This window comes from Canis aureus, chromosome 2 (genome assembly GCF_053574225.1).
Source record: "Canis aureus isolate CA01 chromosome 2, VMU_Caureus_v.1.0, whole genome shotgun sequence".
NCBI lineage: Eukaryota > Metazoa > Chordata > Mammalia > Carnivora > Canidae > Canis > Canis aureus.
In genome coordinates this window covers 959155-978114 of record NC_135612.1, presented here as the reverse complement: position 1 = coordinate 978114, position 18960 = coordinate 959155, and the positions used below count along the sequence as shown (strand labels likewise).

Sequence of the window (18960 nt, the reverse complement as noted above, 5' to 3'; positions counted from 1 at the left end):
CCCAGAAAAATACAGCAAGCGGGCCAGGCTGCCCCCGGGGGTGGTGGTGGCTGCCGACGCCTTGGTCGGGGAGGTGCTGTCCTCCGCAGCACCCGGGCTGACGGCGGCCCCCTGCCCAACCGGGACGATCAAAAACGTCTCAGGACATTGCCCCGCATCCTTGGTGAGGGGGGGGGGGGGGGGCGGGGCACGGCAGACGTGCCTCCGGCTGAAACCCCCAGCCAGACACGGAGGCAGCTGGCACCCCCGTGCCCCTCCTACGTGGCGCTGCTTCTTGAGTTAAATACTTGGGGAGTACGGAGAGCTGATGGCCGTGTTGTCATCGCTAAAGCCGGTCGCATACCAAGCTCTCAAGGCCGAGCCCTAAAGAATGAGTCTTGATGACAGGAGCCACCCGCGTGTCCCCATGTATGTGCCGGACGTGAACGTAGACACGTATGTTCATGTACACGTATGAGGCGCAACACGAAACCCGATGCCACGGGTCTCCCACTTTGGCTGGACACAACACGGTACCGTCCCATACAAAGACGGTTCAGGGAGAAATCCGTCAAGAAATGGTCAAATTCTTACCATCCCCACACAGATTCCCTGCACGTTGTCCCTAAATACAGATCTTTTTAATTAACAAGAAAGGACCCTCACCGTCAAGTTATTTAATCATCTCGTTATCGGGGCCAGAACCTGAGTTGTGCAAGCTATGGCTCCCCGACCCCGGGCTCCAGGCCCCGCAGACTCAGAGCAGACAGTGGGGCTGAACCCCGCGCGGCCCGGGCCTTACCTGTGTCGCTTCTTCCGGTGCTCTCTGTGGGAGCTCTCGGACTCGCTGCCACTGCTCGTGTTGCAGCGAGAACGGGACCTGCACACGGGACACACAAAGGAAAAAGCCCACGTTTATGACAAATGGAAACACTTCAGGGAGGCTCGCGACAGTTCATCAGGATGAGCCCTGCAGTGACACCAGTGACCCCGACCTGGGAGCCTGTGACCCCGACCTGGGGAGCCCATGACCCTGACCTGGGGAGCTGCTGACCCCGACCTGGGAGCCTGTGACCCTGACCTAGGGACCCTGTGACCCTGACCTAGGGACCCTGTGACCCCAAACGGGGGAGCCACTGACCCGACCTGGGGACCCCATGACTCCTACCTGGGGAGCCCGTGACCTCGACCTGGGGAGCTGCCGACCCCGACCTAGGGAGCCGCTGGCCCCGACCTGGGGAGCTGCTGACCCTGACCTGGGGAGCCCTGTGACCCCGACCTGGGGAGGCTGTGACCCCGACCTAGGGACCCCATGACCCTGACCTGGGGAGCCCGTGACACTGACCTGGGGAGCTGCTGACCCCAACCTAGGGAGCCACTGGCCCCAACCTGGGGATCCCACTGACTCCGACCTGGGGAGCCTGCGACCCCGACATGGGAAGCCCCTGACCCCGACCTGGAGAGCCGCTGTCCCTGGCCTGGGGAGCCACTGACCCCGGCCTGAGGAGCCGCTGACCCCGACATGGGGAGCCTGTGACCCTGACCTGGGGAGCCCCCAACCCCGACCTCAGGAGCTGGAGCCACCCCCCATCACATTGAGGCGGTCACACACCCAAGTGAGCCTGTGACCCGTGACAGCAGATGAGGGCCAACGTCCCAGGCTCCCCCAAGGAACACAGATGCAGACTCCCGGTGGCTCTGTCACACGCGGAGCCCCGACCCGGTGTAGCACACGCGGCCACACCAGCTGTCCAACAGGGGGCAGCTCACTTCCCTCCCCTGAACCACATCCTGCGACTGGCTTTCCTGATGCACAGACGCGGAAGGATGCTGCTGTTCCAGAACCATCTGTGGGGGGGGGGGGGAGCTCCCACCTCCTCCCACCTCCTCCCACCTCCTCCCACCTCCTCCCACCTCCATCCCTACAAGCCCGGGGAGGGGACCCTGAGAGAGGGAAGCCCCAGGGCTCCCGCACTGTGCCGCACCCCTACTGGGATGGGAAGGGCCACGCCGCTGCCACCTGGCGGCCCCGGGGGGCACCCTGCTCAGCCAGCGCCCTTACTCCTCAGGGTGGTCGTGGCTCCAGTGCAGCATGCCCCGAGCAGCCTGACGGGGACAGGTAACCCCCCGCGGCCCCCTGGGCTACATGGACGCAGAAAGAAGGAGAAATCGCTAAGGACGCTACGGAGGAAGGCTGACGACCACCTGCACGATCAGAAAACGCGGATTTCTTTTATATTGACCTGAAAGTGTCAGTAAAGCACCAAAGTCCCCACTCCTGCTTCCAGTCTGAGGAGCGCTAGCCTGCCTCCCGCTCCCTGACCCTCCTCCCGTTTTTCTCATTACGATTTTTCTCACCTTCTCCTCTGCTTTAGATCCGAGTCTTCGCCACTGTTCTGGGCCTTCCTGCAGAAAACAGAGTAAATGGAGATGTTAAAGGAAACGGGAAACCACCAGGGGGCTGAGGACAGCACAGCGAGGGGAGTCTCCCTTCAGTTAACGCGCGTCATCTGTGGCCCCACATGCATCACACAGCACACCCCGTCGGGGCGGGGGGGTGCATGACACCAACTGGCCTCCGGGAGCCAGGAGCCAGGGGGGCCGCAGGTGGCCCATCGACGATGGCGCATGTGTCTGGGGGGGCCATGCAGCCAGCCGTGGGCTGTGCGCCGTCCCTGGGCTGCAGCCCCGCTGGGTCAGGCCTGCCGTGACCTGTCACTGCTGCCCTTGCAGATGCCGTCTCTGACCCTCTGGCCTCCGGATCCCTCAACTGTGACTCCAGTCACTTCCGCACAACAGCCCAGCAGCCCATAGCTTTCCAACGTGGGTCTGTGGCTCTGTCCACACCCGAGCGGCTGCGATGGGGCCTCCTGGTGGGGCCGACCGCCCGGGGAGCCTAGCTGCTGCTCGGACCAGGGGGCCGGATGGCGACAGTGACTCCCTGTACATAGCCCGAGCTTCCAGGGAGTCTCCGTCCCTGAGGATGAGCCGAGTGCACGGACACCCACAGTCCTTGGGGGGGGGGGGCAAAGAGGGCACGTGATGGCACAAGCACCGGGTGTCACACTATCTGCCAGCAAACTGAATTTAAAAAACAAACAAAAAAACAATGGAATTCCATCCTCTGCAGTTTTACGATTTTCTGAGAGATGATAACTGTCGACTTTTCCACATACCCGTAAGTCACTTCCTTTCCTTGTTCTTACCCCAAGTCTTCATCCAAACTCTCAGAACTGCGAAAAGCCTCCTGGCTGGGTATGCGATGAGCTCCCCGACCTCTCCCCGCGCCCAAGCACTCCCGCCCACATCCGGATCGTCTGCCCCAAGCCCGAGCCCCGCTGCGTGTGCCGGCACTGCCATCACTCCCTTCTCTAAGCTCCAGGAGGTTCCTGCTGCCTCTCTGCAAACGGAGCCTGTACCTGCAGGCCTCATGACCGTGGGTCCCGGTTTGGAGGGACGCATCTTCCACTTACTAACACAGAAGGTCTGCCCGGCAGGTATTTTATTTATCTTTTCTTCTTTGGGAGCTGGGACTCCCCAAAATAATTTTGGCACCTGTAATTACCGTTTTTCTGGGCTTAGAATCCTGAATTGAAGAGGGTCTCCCCTCAGCGTTTTGAAGGCAGTGCTCACCATCTGCACTGGCACTGCTGCCAGGGAGCCCTGCCATCCTCCTGACTCGTCGACCCCGGTGCACCATGAACTTCTGTCCTCATGCTCCTCCCTCACTCCTCGGAGTAGTAAAAATTCTCTTAACCTATGATGTTTTGAGACGTAATAACGGATCTCGCTACGCCGAGTGCTTCTATGACATTTGATCATTTGCTCTGGGATATTTTCTTATGTTATGTCTTTAACAGTTTCCTCATCTGCATTTTCTTAGCAATTTGATTACTCGGACGTTTGATATCCAGGTTTGATCACTGTTTATCCTCACGTCCATGTACCTGTTTTATTTTTGTTCTACTTTAGGGGTGATCTCCTTAAATTTACCTTCCAAACCTTCTACTGATTTATCTTAAATTCCACCACTGGGATTTGAAGTCTAAGAATTCCTGCTTGTTCGCCTCTTTTTCAGATTTTCTTTCTCAAGATCATTGTACTTTTAAGACATTTTTTCTTTCTTGCATCGTTTCTATTCCTGTGGGTACAACATGACTGCTGCTGTGTGTTTCAACCTCTGTCTTCCCAAACATAGAAGCTATGTTCAAATGCCCAGTGGCTACGGCTCTCTCTTCATATTTAAGATGTAGGCACTGGGATCCCTGGGTGGCTCAGTGGTTTGGTGCCTGCCTTTGGCCCAGGGCACGATCCTGGAGTCCCGGGATCAGGTCCTGCATTGGGCTCCTGGCATGGAGCCTGTTTCTCCATCTGCCTGTGTCTCTCTCTCTCTCTCTCTCAATCATGAATAAATAAATAAAATCTTAAAAAAAAAGACGTAGGCATTAAAAAGCCTGGAGTCTCTGGATGGTGCAAGAATATTACCTGACGGTTTCACTGCAGAGGTTGGAACAGAGGGCCATGCACGGTGTCAACCGCTTCCATGGAGGATCCTTGCAAAGTTGGTATGTGCGTGTCTCTTCTCTTGGATCCGTGTTTTTTACGCTGCGATTCTCGGAGACCCAGACCTGGCTTCCCGCTCAGGGGTGAGGAGGGAAGGGAGCTCTCCTGAGTCTTCCTATGGCCACAACTTCTCCGTCTCTTTCCTCTGGAAGTAACTTCCTCCGAAGGTAACTGTCTTCAGCGGAGGCCCAAGAAATGCTGGCGTTTCCCCAGCTCCATCATGGCCTGGTCTTTGCACCCCATCTATACTCTCTCTCCTGCCTCATCGTGGTCTCATTGGTTCACTTACAGCCTTGAGATATTTGCATTTTAGCCAAGAGCCAATCTACATCCAGACTTACATCCAACAGTCCCTGTGAATCCCGCACGTGGGCTTCTCCACAATGCCACAGATGCAACATGCCCAGAACCATACTCACCGCTGTCCCTTCCCGGCCTGTGATGCCCCAGGGGTTCCCGTTTCAGCACATCACACTTCAAGTCTGGATGGATTTCATTCCTGACGTCAGTCCCTCCAGTCCCTCCTCCTCCCGTCTTCTCAAACCTCCCAGTCCTATTGCTGTTACCTCCCAACGGGTCTTACCACCACCCACCTCCTTAAATCCCCACCTTGAAATCATCTCCATGGCCCAAGCTCCCATGAGCCTTTGCCAGGACTCACATGGCAGCCGCTGGCTGGTCCCTGTTTCCACTGCGGCCTTCTTCCACCTTTTCTCCACAGGACGGTAAGGCTCCTCTTCACACAACACAAATGCGATCTTGCAACCAGTCCCTCTTCTAAAACCTACTGAGTCTGACAACCCAAATCCTCAACAAGGCTCAGGTGTCCTGAGAAGCGTTTCTCGTGAACGTTCCAGCTCCCTCCCATCCCCAGGTCTCTGCATGCGCTGGCTCATGCACCTGTCTTCACCGGTCCGCCTCATATGCCAGCGCAAGCATCCAGCCCCCGAGCGCCTTTTCCTCAACAAAGCTTCCCACAATTGTGCTGCCTGTACAGGTGCTTGGGTGGCAAAGTCATCAAGCAGCTATTCTTGGGATACACGTGCTTTTCTGTATACCTGTTAGCTTTCAGCAAAAGCTTTTTCTTACGCCCCTAAGCACCACGTAACTCCCTCAGAAATATATAAAAGTTATATAAGCATGTGTGCTTTTGTAGGATTCATACAAGAAGATAAAGCAAGACTGCCCAGGCAGGGTGCTCGGGGCGCTCTTAGCGGAGATGAGCAGAGCACGAGCGTTAACGCTTCCTTGCTGCATGGGGCGAAGGCTATGCCTCCCAAACACGCACGCTCAGGAACTTGTGACATCAAGGGACGCACATATGCAGATGGACAGCTCCATGGCTACGGGGACACAAAGGTTCTCTTCCCCTGGACTGTGCAGTCAAGGTCCCGTAGGCACTCTGCACAATCTCTCGCTGTGTTTCACAGGAAGCAAGAGACAGCAGCATCTCAACATAGAAGCGTTACCTCTAGATTTCAGAATATACAGGCTCCAAACCGTTTTGAGCATTTAGGTCGGGAAAAAATAATGTGAATTTTAGTGTATTTTAGCAAAACTTGATAAATTCATTTCCAAGTATATTAACATCAAGATGACGATCTGCTCAACATGGGCAGTTACTATATTTGGGGGTAGCTATCAGGATACACTAGTGACGAGGGACGAAAGACTAGTGGACGAAAGATAAACCTACTCAGCAGTAATGAGGCAGTGCCAGACCCTTGGACCCAGTGACTGCCGCTGCCCACACCCCCTCCGCACACGCACAGGGTCACTGTAAGGAATTCCTAGGGGCCTTTCTGGCTGTCGGGGGCCGTCCAGGTTGGACCACTCCTTGAGTGGAAACCTCTTCGCCTCCTTTATCTAATGACTCACTATCCCTGCCTTCTACAGACGTACAGGTCTGGATCCAACCGTGAGGGGCCGTCACCTGCGTATCTGCCCCGCCGCCCAGTCCCTGTTCTCCACTGGTACTCGGCCCCATCCCAACCCATCAGTCATCTCCCCTATTCCTTCAAGCCTGAAGCCTGACAACCTGCTCTCAGGCCCCTTTGCCAGCGGGGCTGCACCTCTAGAGGCGCTCAGCTGCCCCCTTTCCTCCTGCCTCCAGTTCTCAATCTGGCTGCTGACACCCTTGCGGCGCCCACTGTGCACGGCTGAGCGCAGGGGCCCCCAGCGGCAGCAGCGGGAGTCCTTGCAACAGGGTGGTACCTGCAGCAACGCTGGCAGGGCCAGCCCAGAGGCAGGGACAGCCTTGATCCCCCAGCCCAGGGGCAGATGGCACCCAGACCCTGGGGCACCTCCCTGCCTCTGGTGCCTCAGCACTTGGAACACGGGGAGTGTCAACTATTATCATGTCTGGGGGGGTCAAGACGGAGCTGCCCCTTCAGACCTATGAGGGGATGGGGTCACTGACCTCTGTCCTGCACCATCATCAGAGGACCTTGGGGACATGGGGGCCGGTCTGAGAAAGCCAGGGTCGAGACTCCAGAAATTGGCAGAAGCCAAACAACATGAAACAGGGAGAGACCAGGGAGCACGTGTCCACAGGGGCGGAGGGGACAGGAGGGCGGGGGCTAATGGCACCTGAGGACACCATAAATGTCATGCTGCCCGTGAAGGTCCCCAGGCAGCACAGCCCTCGGGACGGAGGAGTGGACGGAATTCACCTGCAGGATTTCCGGGTCTTCTCTGGCACCTGCCGTGCTGCCCGACCCACTCTTCTGAGAACCCAGAACTCCTAGACGTAGACTGTTTTCTTTTGTTATCTTAAGTCTGTGCAGATATAACCAGGAAAACCACTTGACCTGCTGGGTCAACGTAACAGGACCCATTTCCCTGTGTTTTCAAAGGGGTTTTACTCAAGTTCGTACGACATCCTTTTGGAGAACAGGGCGCTAAAGCCTCAGCTAAGGTTCACCTGTAAGCTCGTCCTCTCGGGTCACGACAGTCACCATCTTCTATATGTAAAAATACACCCAGATGTGTATCACGTATGTCACATTGCACAGACAACACAACAGACGTCGTTAAAGATACAGACGTAATGCAGGACCTTTAGCTCATCGGTCTTCGTTGTTGTACAAAAAGCAAGTTTCCGACCAGTATTTTATGAAGTTCTCTGAAACCCAGGCTGTCTAAAGAGAAATCCTTTGGGATCTCTAGCTCATTTTATCTGCTACCCCCCCCCAAGAAAAAAAATCATCTGTGATCTTGGGAGGACAGGCACGATATTCTGAGGATAACTCGACACAAAAATGTGCCCGGGACTCGGTGCTCTTGCTGAAAATGCAAAACCAAGGGGCAATGTTCAGCTCACCTCCTCCTCGTCGGCTGCACGGAGTCATCGCTCCCGCAGGACAGGTTCCGGCGGCGTGCGGACGGGAACTTCGGGGATTTCACGCGGTCCCCAGGGGAGTTGTAGAGGCCACTGCAGCAGAAGAGGGATGGTCAGTGACATCGCAGGGCCTGGCGGGACAGGCCCCTAGGTGTTCCTGCTGCCAGAGATGGGGAGCTACTGAAAGAAGAGGGGGTGAGGTCTGGCGAATCAGATCCTGAGTCATTATCTTTGGGGACGGGCCTGTCACTGACCTCCGATGGCCGGAGCACACCAATGATGGCCATGACGACGATCTGCGTTGGTGACAAAGCTGCCTCCTCCGGGCACACCTCCACACTACGGGCAGGCCCTGAGGTGCCATCACCCGGCCGCGTGACCAGAAAGCACGCAGAAATCGGGGACGCTTAGCTGGGGGCCCAAGTAAGGCGGCTGTGAAGGGGAGGACTCAGGATCTGAAGCCCTGAGATGTCGTGTCTGTAGTCGCCATACCCCGCGCCACCACGGGTAAGGCGAGTCTGCACTGGTCTGCGGGTGTGGACGTGGAGAAACTACATATGAGGATGTTCTTCTGGAGCCACTATCCAGGAGAAGCTTTTCAGAGCCCTAGAGCAGCGGGGTCGCCATCAACGGGTCCTGCCCAGGCCTAGACAGTCTCAGCCCGAGACCTGGCCTGGCAGCGTCCCTCCCCAGCCTCACGCAGGGTACATCCCAAGCACTCTGACTCCGAGGGCCTGGGCCCAGGAAGTGGGGAGCTGACCATCTGGCCCACGGTGGCACCGCTTCCTGCAACGGCATGTGGATGCCACTCCCTACGCATGGCACTCACACATCCTGCTTCTCTCCTCTCCTTTACAGAGACACTCCCTGCTCCTTACCTCTGGGGCCCATTTTCGTCCCACGGCACCTGAGATTTGCTTCTTTGGGCATCAGGGCTGTTTTCATTCTTTGCTTTCTTAAAGCTTTAATTCAAAAGAGGAAACAAAAAACATGGTAAATAAATCACCTAGAAAATAAAAGTTAACTCACATGTTTACTTCTTCCACGAAACCGTTGAACACATGTCTTAAGAACACGTTTTTATTTATACCCGTGGCTCATTCCACAGAGAGCACGAAGGGGCTGCCTGAAGACATTCCACGTCTCCAGCAAGTACTTTTGGGCTCCCCTCCACCTTCTTTTTTCTAGTTTTATTGCTTTCAGTCAACAAAAGCCAGGTCATCTGTTGTTAAGAAACTTTGAACAGAGGGGAGCCTGGTGGGCTCCGTGGTTGGGTGTCTGCCCTTGGCTCAGGGCATGACCCCAGGGTTCTGGGATCGAGTCCCACGTCAGGCTTCCTGCATGGAGCCTGCTCCTCCCTCTGCCTGTGTCTCCGCCTCTCTCTGTGTATCTCTCATAAATAAATAAATAAATAAATAAATAAATAAATAAATAAATATCTTCTAAAAAAAGAAAGAAAACAAACATTGGAGAGAGTTCCGCTGTGTGGGACAGGAAAGAACAGCAAGTGTTGAAGCAGGAAGAGAAGAACGCAGACACGGAAGGGCAGCTCCTGAGGCTGGCTCCCTCTGGACTTGGGCCTAAGTCCCTGCAGGCGGGTCAGCTCTGCACAGGCGACCCAAGGCGACCTTTCCAGGCCCCCAGCGCCTGCCAGTCTTGGCTCATCTTCCAAACCAGAACGACTTCCAAGTGCTGCTTCCTGACCCAGTATCGTCTTTCTGCACTAGAAGGTCAATGTGACTGGGCTGCTACTGGACCCCAACGAACTGCTTTGGACACACAGAGATGCAGAGGAAGGGACAGCCGTGGGGGCGGGAGGCGCATCACCCCTCACGTCCCCCGAGTTGCAGCCTGAGGACAAGGCGGAGCGACGGGACTTTCCAACCACGTCTAACCCTGGCTTCTGAAGCATCCTCTAGAGACTGTCCTCGCATGTGGTCATAGCAGGGCTCTTCACAGCAGCCGACCAAGGGGCAGAGGGCAAGCAGTGAGGCCACTTCCCACAGGGGCACACAGGCCGTATCCCGGCGTCCTGCACCCGTACAGGGATTCCTACGCGCCCACAGAACCACGGACCTGACAAGGGCCCCGACTCCTCGCACTGGCATACGGCAGGGTCACGTCTTAGTTTTTGACTCGCGTTACTTGACTAAACTTGACCTTTCGGAGATCAAACGCCCCAAGTAACATCTTTCTTGTGAAATAAGAAGAGGTAATAAGTATGGGGGACACGCAACAGGGCAGTAGAAAGCGTGTGTTTAATTTAAGCGTGTGTTTTCCTTCAGAAAGGAAAAGGGAAAGGAAGACGGGGGTGGAGACACTGGGCAGCAGATGAGAGGGGAACCGGGGACAGGTGAGGTCGGAGGTGCCGCCTGCGCCCTGAGCCTGAGTGGGGAGCCCCAGGCCCCTCGGGCACCCCCCCCATCAGCCAGACGGCAGCGGGGGGACTGAGCACCCCCTACCACACACGGGCCGCTGTGCTGGGACTGGGGTGGCCAGGGGACCACCAAAGGGAGCGCAGAGGCGAAGGCCGCCCGTGAGTGAACCCGGAAGGGGCCACCCGGAGCTGGACAGGGGGCAGCGCAGGCGGATCCCTCGGAACCGTGCACCCCGAACCATCTGCAGGAGGTGCCAGGCTGTGTCTGTCCACGCAGCCCAATCCAGGAGGATGCCGCCGCCGACCGCGGCATGGGGAGCAGGTGACAGCAGCAGCGCCGAAGTCTTGGCCTGGAACATGGTCACTGCGGGGTGTCACCTGCTCACCTCCCGGTGAGTACGAGGCCGCCGTGGGGCCCCAAGCGCTGCCCCGAGCCTGATGGGGTAAACACAGGCGCTGCCGTGGCTGATGTGACCAGGGCCACGCGTGTATGGGCACGACCTGGTGACACCGGGGAGGCCGGGGAGGCTGGGTCAGCGGGTGTGCCAGCGGGCGGCATCCCCCGAGGCCCCGGGTTGCTGCCAGTGCCCTTGGGGTCACCGGCAGCACCCTCAGTGCCAGCCTGGAGCTCCTGGGTCTGGGCCCCTCGGGCGGCAGGTGGGCCTGTGAGGCCTCCTCCCCCAGAGGCAGCCGTTCAGGGTGCTTGGGGACCTGAGAGGGGACATGAGGGGGGCCTGAGGGAGGGGGGCCAGAGAGGGGACGTGAGAGGGGACGTGAGAGGGGATGTGAGAGGGGACCTGAGAGGGGACCTGAGAGGTGGCCTGAGGGGGGGGCCAGAGAGGGGATGTGAGAGGGGGCCTGAGGGGAGGGCCAGAGAGGGGACATGAGACAGGACGTGAGAGGGGGCCTGAGGGGGGGGCCAGAGAGGGGACGTGAGAGGGGATGTGAGAGGGGGTGTGACAGGAGACCTGAGGGGACCTGAGAGGGGGCATGAGAGGGGACGTGAGAGGGGACGTGAGAGGGGGCCTGAGGGGGGGCCAGAGAGGGGACGTGAGAGGTGGCCTGAGGGGGGGGCCAGAGAGGGGACGTGAGAGGGGGCCTGAGGGGGGGGCCAGAGAGGGGACGTGAGAGGGGGCCTGAGGGGACCTGAGGGGGCCTGAGGGGGGCCAGAGAGGGGACGTGAGAGGTGGCGTGAGAGGGGACATGAGGGGGCCTGAGAGGGGGCCTGAAGGAGCCTGAGAGGGGACATGAGAGGGGACGTGAGAGGGGACATGAGAGGGGCCTGAGGGGACTTGAGGGGGCCTGAGAGGGGGGCCAGAGAGGGGACATGAGAGGGGACGTGAGAGGGGGCCTGAGGGGACCTGAGAGGGGGCCTGAGGGGGGCCTGAGGGCGGTCTGACGGGGGGGCCAGAGAGGGGACGTGAGAGGGGGCGTGAGAGGGGGCCTGTGAGGTGGCCTGAGGGGGCCTGAAGGGACCTGAGGGGACCTGAGAGGGGGCCTGAGAGGGGATGTGAGAGGAGAACTGAGAGGGAGACTGAGGGGGGCCTGAGTGGGGTCTGGAGGGGGACCAGAGAGGGAACGTGAGAGGGGGCCTGAGAGGTGGCCTGAGGGGGCCTGAGGGGGCCTGAGAGAGGACGTGAGAGGGGACCTGAGAAGGGACCTGAGGGGGGTCCTGAGGAGGGATCTGAGGGGGGATGTGAGGGGCGGCCTGAGGGGACGCGGAGGGCGTGGAGGGCGCCTGCTGCGCCACCTGCGCGCCCACTGACCTTTTCACTGGTGAAGGTGCAAGAATCCTGGCGGCTCCTCCGCTTCCTCCGTCCTCCGCGTCTGCCGGCCCCGGGGAGGCGCCCTGCGGTCCTAGCAGCGAGGGGGCAGGGGGGCACAGCGGTGAACTCGGTGAACTCGCGCAGAGCAGCCGTGGCTTGCAGGCGACCGCCAGCGGGTGGGCCCCTCCTCCCCCCTCCCCTCCCCCTCCCTTCCCCCTCCTCCCCCCTCCCCTCTCCCCACGGGCCCTGGAGACCCCGCGCTAGGCCCACAGCTGCGGCGCCGCCCCTGGCACCGGGCTCCGACGGCGGCCCTGAGGGGCGGCCTCCCTCCCTCCCTCCCTCCCGCAGGGGCCCCCGCCCCGCCGGAGGAGCCCCCGCCCCGCACCCCCGGCCCCGCGCTCAGGAGCGAGCCGCGGCGGCCCGGGCACTATGGCAGCCGCTCCCCTCGCGGCGGCCTCGACACGGGGCCAGCGTCGTTCCGTCCGGGCAACAGAGCAGCGTGGATCACGCGTCCGCTTCACGGAACCCACGCGGGGGCCCCCTGTGAGACGAGGGGCGCCCGGGCACGGCGACCCCGCCCCGCCCCAGCCCGCCCGCCGGACCAGGAGCTCCACACGACGGGAGTCGCAGACGCGTCCGCACCGGGTCCCCCCAGACCCCGCACCTGTGCGCGGACGCGCGGGAACGCGGCCTGGCCGCCCCGGGGAGCGCCCGCAGCCCCCAGGACGGCTGTGCGGACCGGACCGAGGACCCACGCGCGCTCCCAGGACGTCGTGCCAGCAACACCCCGGGCCCGGAGGCCCCGCCCAGCCGCGCCGTCCACACCGCGCGGCCGTGAGCGTGGGCCGGGGGCGCTCGGCTCCTGGGCGGGGCGGGGCGCGCTGCTGCCCCTCTGAGGCCCCCGCCGCGAGCCCGCCCTCAGCTCGGCAGGGGCCGCGGCGCAGAGCCCTCTCTGCCTGCTCTGGAAGCCGTCCCTGAGCTCATCCCCGTGGCGCGAGACTCGGCGACGAACGCACACGGATTCTCAGGCACAGAAACACTTTGCGTTCAAATGGCAGCCGAGCCTCGGAAACGTGTGGCTCTCAGTTTGACACGTGTCAGCCCAGACTACATTTCTGGCATTATTATTTTTTTAAAGCTTTTATTTATTCATGACAGACAGCGAGAGAGAGAGATAGAGAGAGAGAGAGAGAGAGAGAGGGGCAGAGACACAGGCAGCGGGAGAAGCAGGCTCCGTGCAGGGAGCCCGAGGCGAGACTCGATCCTGGGTCTCCAGGGTCACGCCCTGGGCCAAAGGCGGTGCCAAAGCCCTGGGCCACCGGGGCTGCCCAAATTTCTGGTATTATTTAAATGTTGCCCATGCTTTTAATTTACAAGCCTTTAATTTAATTATCCCGGGCAAGGAGATAAATATGCAACATTAAGTGAGATAAGACGTATATTTTGCAAGCGACAGTGTCTTACTCGGTTATATGAGGGAAAGGACAAAGAGCCAGTAAGTAAAGCAGGATTATCATACATAAATGATTCATTTTAAGAGCCCTCTTATCTATTCTAGACGTTTAGGTTAAGTTTCATGCCGTTTATTCCCATTTTCTTACCTAAACTTAAAAAAAAAAAAAAAACCTAGATCTGATGCTGAAGGCAAATAATCAGGACAGATTGTAACTATTCCCAACACAATTACATATTACATTTCAGGAAAACTAATCTGGTTATATTACCGAACCCAGTGCAATTTATCAGGAAAAAAAAAGATATTCATGAGTTAAGGAAAAGCTAGTAATTGGAAATGCAGCTTAGCTCTAGTTGTCACGCCGATGATACATAGTCACTCTGCCTTGGTCTCACCGACTTTACGGCACTATGGAAAAAATGACAAAGTTTAACAGGTCCTGACATAATATTTTCCTAATTTTACAAATTATGGTCAAATAGGAAAATTTGGCAGAACAGCCACTCATTAAATCAGGTAAAACAAAACTGAATCTTGAAAGACAAAATTTGGAAAAAACGACTTCTTCAGCATCCAATGGCTAAGTCACTGAAGCTCAAGTGCCTGACTTCAGCTCATTCACTGAAAACAGGCAACCAGGTCCCTGTTTGGTGGTTTTACTTTTTCTTGTTTCTTGGGTTCTTTTTAGGAGGAGGAAGGGCAGAGGCCGAGGCAGAGAGAGAACCTTGAGCAGGTTCCATGCCTGCCTGGAGCCTGATGCAGGGCTGGATTTCACAGCTCTAAGATCGTGACCTCAGCTGAAATCGAGTGTCAGATGCTAAACCCACGCAGGCTCCCAGGTGCCCCAAAATCCCCACTTTTCTTAAGAGTTCTGCATTCAAAAATCCCAAGGGTGGAATTTAAGCAGTTACCTCTTTACCATAAATATACAGACTTTTAAGACACGGATTCTGCTTCATGTCAACTGCAAGATCAAACAGGGCTTTCTGCTAAAAAGCTGGAGGGCAGATTAGAAAGAATTGGGCGTGGATGAGAAAGATGCTAGGAAAACACGTCTACACATGAAAGATCCTTTCTCTGGTTGGTCTGCTTCCAATTTTTTCTTCCCCAACCCCGTCCTCTCCTGGATCCCTAGGATTTCCTCATTTCCAAAATAATCAAGTGGAGAGTACGAGCTGGACGGAAACGAAGGCCTCTGGCAGAGTCACCAAGGGATGCACCCTGAGAGGCAGCCACCACATTCGTCCTCCTGGGTCAGAGTGCCAGGTCCAGAAGCAAGAAAGGCACTTGTGGGCCTGGCAAGTCAGCTCTTCAGTCCCCGGGGTGCTCAGAGTAGAATGAGGCCTTGTGATGGGCCCGTGTCGCTGGAGCCCTGCTGGACACGGCAGCGGCGGGGCGCCGTCTTCCTTCCGATGACAACGCCCCCGTGAGCGGCCAGCTGCAACCGAGAGGGCTGACAGCATCCAAGGGGGAGGCCTGCGCACACGCTCCGTCCTCCCGCGGCCTTCTTGCCATCCCCCCGCCCCTCCAACAGCACCACGCGGTCTAAAGCAACAAACAGCGCATCTTCTCTGGTCGGCTTCTGCCAAACGACTTATCTCACCTGGAACAGGCAGGTGGACAGTTCCATCTCTGACCTGAAGCTGCTTCTGTTTCGGAGGACTGTGCTAGACCCCTGCTTTATGGGTTTTTATTGGCTGCGATTATAATTGTACATAAGATGGATACAAAACACACATCATTGTATATAAAAGTTGCTTCAGAAAGGCTTATTTAGCTAAGGTGCAATTGGGAAAATTCTTATTTTTTTCCCTGCTTCTATAATTAAGCTCACATCTAAGAGGCCTTAACTTAATGTCCTTCCAGCTTTTTACCCAGTACTCACTACAAGAACCTGAAATACTGTGGTGCCTCGGTGTATGCGTCTAAGGTGATAGCTAACATTTTTTTTAAATCAAAACTTAAATAGCTCCAACTTTGTATAGTGACAAATGGCAGCTAGACTTACCACAGTTATGAAATGTACTCTATACGTTTCATGCTGTATAAAAATATCAGATCACTACAGGTACACCCGAAACCAACAGGACGCTATATGTCAAGCATACTTCACTTTTAAACAGAAGGTTTAAATAAGGCCAAAGAAAGTCATTTGCAGCACATAGTAAATACGACACTTTAAAATGGAATTGTAAAAAAAAAATAAAAATAAAAATAAAAATAAAAAAAAATAAAATAAAATAAAATAAAATGGAATTGTTTCATGACTCTCTTCAATGTATCCGAAGCCATAATATATCATGGGAATTTGATACACACAATCACCCACTTTAAAAATAGAAGAAATGAGTTTACATTTGAGAATTTCATGGCATTCTTCTTTTCTTCGTGTATTTGAATTTCGATTTCACCCTCTTTGGAAAAATTCATCCCAGAGTAATACGTGTTTAACACCTCAAAGTTTTACTTATCACTCTCTCTCACCTCTCTGTGGTTTAAAAAAAAAAAAAAGAAAGAAAGAAATGAATTTAGGTTTTAGTTCCCATGACCCTAAAGCTCTAGGGGTTAAAAATTTCTTCTAAGTCATGACAATTATTAATAGATCAAGAGCGTAGTAATGCTGATAAATAATTATTACAAGTGAAAAGTAGACATTTGCAAAGTGATTCTTCGTGAGATGACTGAAGTAGTTTTGTTTTCTCAATGATAACATTGGTGATATGCAGTGAGGAATATTATTCTGTGTTGAGTCAAACAGTTGAGCAAGAATTCTATTCTTGTTTTTATTTGGATAGATCTCAAGGCTGAGAAATCTTGTTCACCTACAGTCGTATGTATTCTGTTGTGAACACGATGTCCTTAAAGAAATCCTAAGACTCGTACGTCCAGCAGCAATATATTATCTACAATTATTTCAAATGTTCTATCCGATGACAAAACAGTCAGGTCCTCCTTCAATTCCGTTCAAGGTCAAAATGAGGAAACGACTTAGAAAAGGAGGGCTCGTTGGGGCGCGAGGTGGCTTAGTCGCGAGCGTCTGCGTCCTGGCTCCAACTCAGGTCGTGACCTCAGGGTCCTGGCCAGAGCCCTGCGTGCGGGCGGGCTGCCCACCCCGTGGGGACTTGGCGTCTCCTCTCCCTCCACCCCTCCCCTCTCCCACGTGCTCTCGCTCTCTCTAAAATAAATAAATCTTTGAAAAAAAAGGAAAGGAAAGGAAAGGAAAGGAAAGGAAAGGAAAGGAAAGGAAAGGAAAGGAAAGGAAAGGAAAGGAAGGAAAGGGCTGGTTCATAGGTGAAGCTCTTTTGTCTCCAGCCTCTAACTCAGGAGGTTTTCATCATTTAAGCACACGACAGTGGGACGATCCTGGTCCACGTCTTCTGGGCAGCGGGAAGCAGAGAGAAGAGCCAGCAGGTCTGCTTGGGCTCCGCTCACTGACGCCTCAGGAGACTGACCCTGAGGAGCGACTGCATCACTGCTGTCACCTCCACACACCCTCCCGGACGGCCTCCTGCATCTCCAGCAGCACCACAGGGCTTGCAGCCGCACCCAGTACCCTCCTCTGGTCCTCGCTCCCTCTGGGCAACCCCCATGGCCCGGCAGGCCCTGCCCACGCCGAGTACATCGTTGGCCTCTCTAGTCTGGGGGCATGCTGGAAGGCCCCACGCTGAAGTCTCCCCTCTGCCCACTTACCCACCGGGTGCTCTTGGACGAGTTATTAAATCCCTCTGGGCTTCCGACTTCTCATCAATAAAACACGGGCATCACTAACTACTTATAGAGCGAATATGAAGATTAAATAATTCATAGCAAGTGTGGGGGCGCCTCGCTGGCTCAGTGGGGGGAGCACGCAACTCCCGATCTTGGGGTTGTGAGTTGAGGCTTCTCACTGAGCCTGGAGCCTACTGGAAATAAAATAATAATAATAATAAATAAAAGAAACTGTCTATCGCAGTGCTGGGCTTTTAATAAAGCAAAATAACTGCTTTACTATTTTTATACAACGACTTTCCCCTGGATTGGGGGCCACGTTTCATTCATTTTTCTGTGCTCCATGGAAAAGGGTCTCGCGTCGTGTTTTGTTCAACACCTACAAGCAATTCGATTCTCAGAGGATGGACTACTGGGTGGCCTGGCATTTACCTTCTACCTGGAGCGAAGGTCAGATGGCACAGGTGAACGGTCGGTCCTCAAGGCGGCCCCTGCTCCTCAGGGTAATTTGCTAGAAGGCCTCACAGAACTCAGAGAAACAGCTTCCTTATTATTAAATCTCCAGTTCATCCTAAAAGGATGTAACTCAAGAATGGCCAGATGGAAAAAATGTGCAGGGCAAGGGATGAGCACAGGGCACCAAGCACGACTCGCTGCATCTCCATGAGTTCTCTAGCCCTCAGAGCCCCGTCCTCAAGGGTTATGTGGGGCCTTGGGACTCTGGCGTGACTGCTGACATCCTCGAACTCAACCCAGAGGCAGGGGGTGAAAACGCCAGCTCCTTAACTAGGGGCGGTTCCCTTGGCAACCAGCCCCCGCCCTTGGGGCTTCCCCAAAGTCACCTCCACACCTACGCTCAGGTGCCTACCAGGGGCTTCCTGTGAGTCACAGAAGATGCTCCTACACCTTTGGTGCTCTGGTCACTTAGGTTTTAGGAATAAATGAAAATGAGGACCAAATGAGGACATGTTTCTTACGCCAAACAGGGGCTCAATAAATTCTTTTTTTTTTAAGATTTTATTTATATATTCAAGAGACACAGAGAGAGAGGCAGAGACACAGGCAGAGGGAGAAGCAGGCTCCCTGTGGGGAGCCCGATGCGGCACTCAATCCCAGGACCCCGGGGTCACGCCCTGAGCTGATGGCAGATGCTCAACCACTGAGCCACAGGAAGGGCGTCCCTTCCTCCCCCTTTTAAAAAAGATTTTATCTAAAAAATTCTTATAAACGGAAAGGGGAAAAACACCATTTATGGTAACTCAGTGAAGCTACGCTATCTCATATACCACAGGCCTCTCATCTTGCTTTTCTAATTCCGGCAGCTGTGCGTGGAATGCTGAACGTGCAGGGGAAGCATGAGCGCACTGGCTTCTTAGGGGACATGTAACCGTACGTGCTGCGCATTCAGGACCCTCTACGGAATGAAAATACGCCCCAGCTTCTGGGCAGAAGAGAGCGGGGTGCCCGGAGGAGAGGTGCCGTGGTCGCTCGTCCCCAGCTGGAGGATGGCCAGACGCCCCTCCTGGCACTCTGCCTCCGCCATCCCCGCCTTTGCGGCCTAACGCGCCCGTCCCAAGGAACTTACCCACTTTCTTTCCTAACAAACAATGGTGTGACCGGCTGCTGCTCTGCGGGCCTCCAGGGATGTGTACGGACCCCAGAGCCCTGGTGAGGCTGCACCCAAACAGCAGGAAGGGCTGCAGATGTACCTCGAGCAGCTCCAGGCCTCCCGCCTCTTGTCTGCCCGCTTCCCCTCTGCACCGAACACGCA

At 55.7% G+C, this 18960-nt stretch overlaps 1 protein-coding gene across 3 annotated transcripts in view; it reads right to left on the bottom strand.

The window, feature by feature from the left end:
- Positions 1 to 18960, bottom strand: part of EPB41L4A (erythrocyte membrane protein band 4.1 like 4A) — a 178772-nt gene that overhangs the window by 27996 nt on the left and 131816 nt on the right. For all 3 annotated transcript variants that reach the window (XM_077861434.1, XM_077861448.1, XM_077861437.1), the window contains 5 exons: positions 12026 to 12116; positions 8761 to 8844; positions 7865 to 7975; positions 2338 to 2385; positions 782 to 859 (listed from right to left, as the gene is read on the bottom strand). In XM_077861434.1, coding sequence (XP_077717560.1) covers positions 782 to 859; positions 2338 to 2385; positions 7865 to 7975; positions 8761 to 8844; positions 12026 to 12116 — 412 coding nt within the window. The remainder of the gene's footprint in view (positions 1 to 781; positions 860 to 2337; positions 2386 to 7864; positions 7976 to 8760; positions 8845 to 12025; positions 12117 to 18960) is intronic.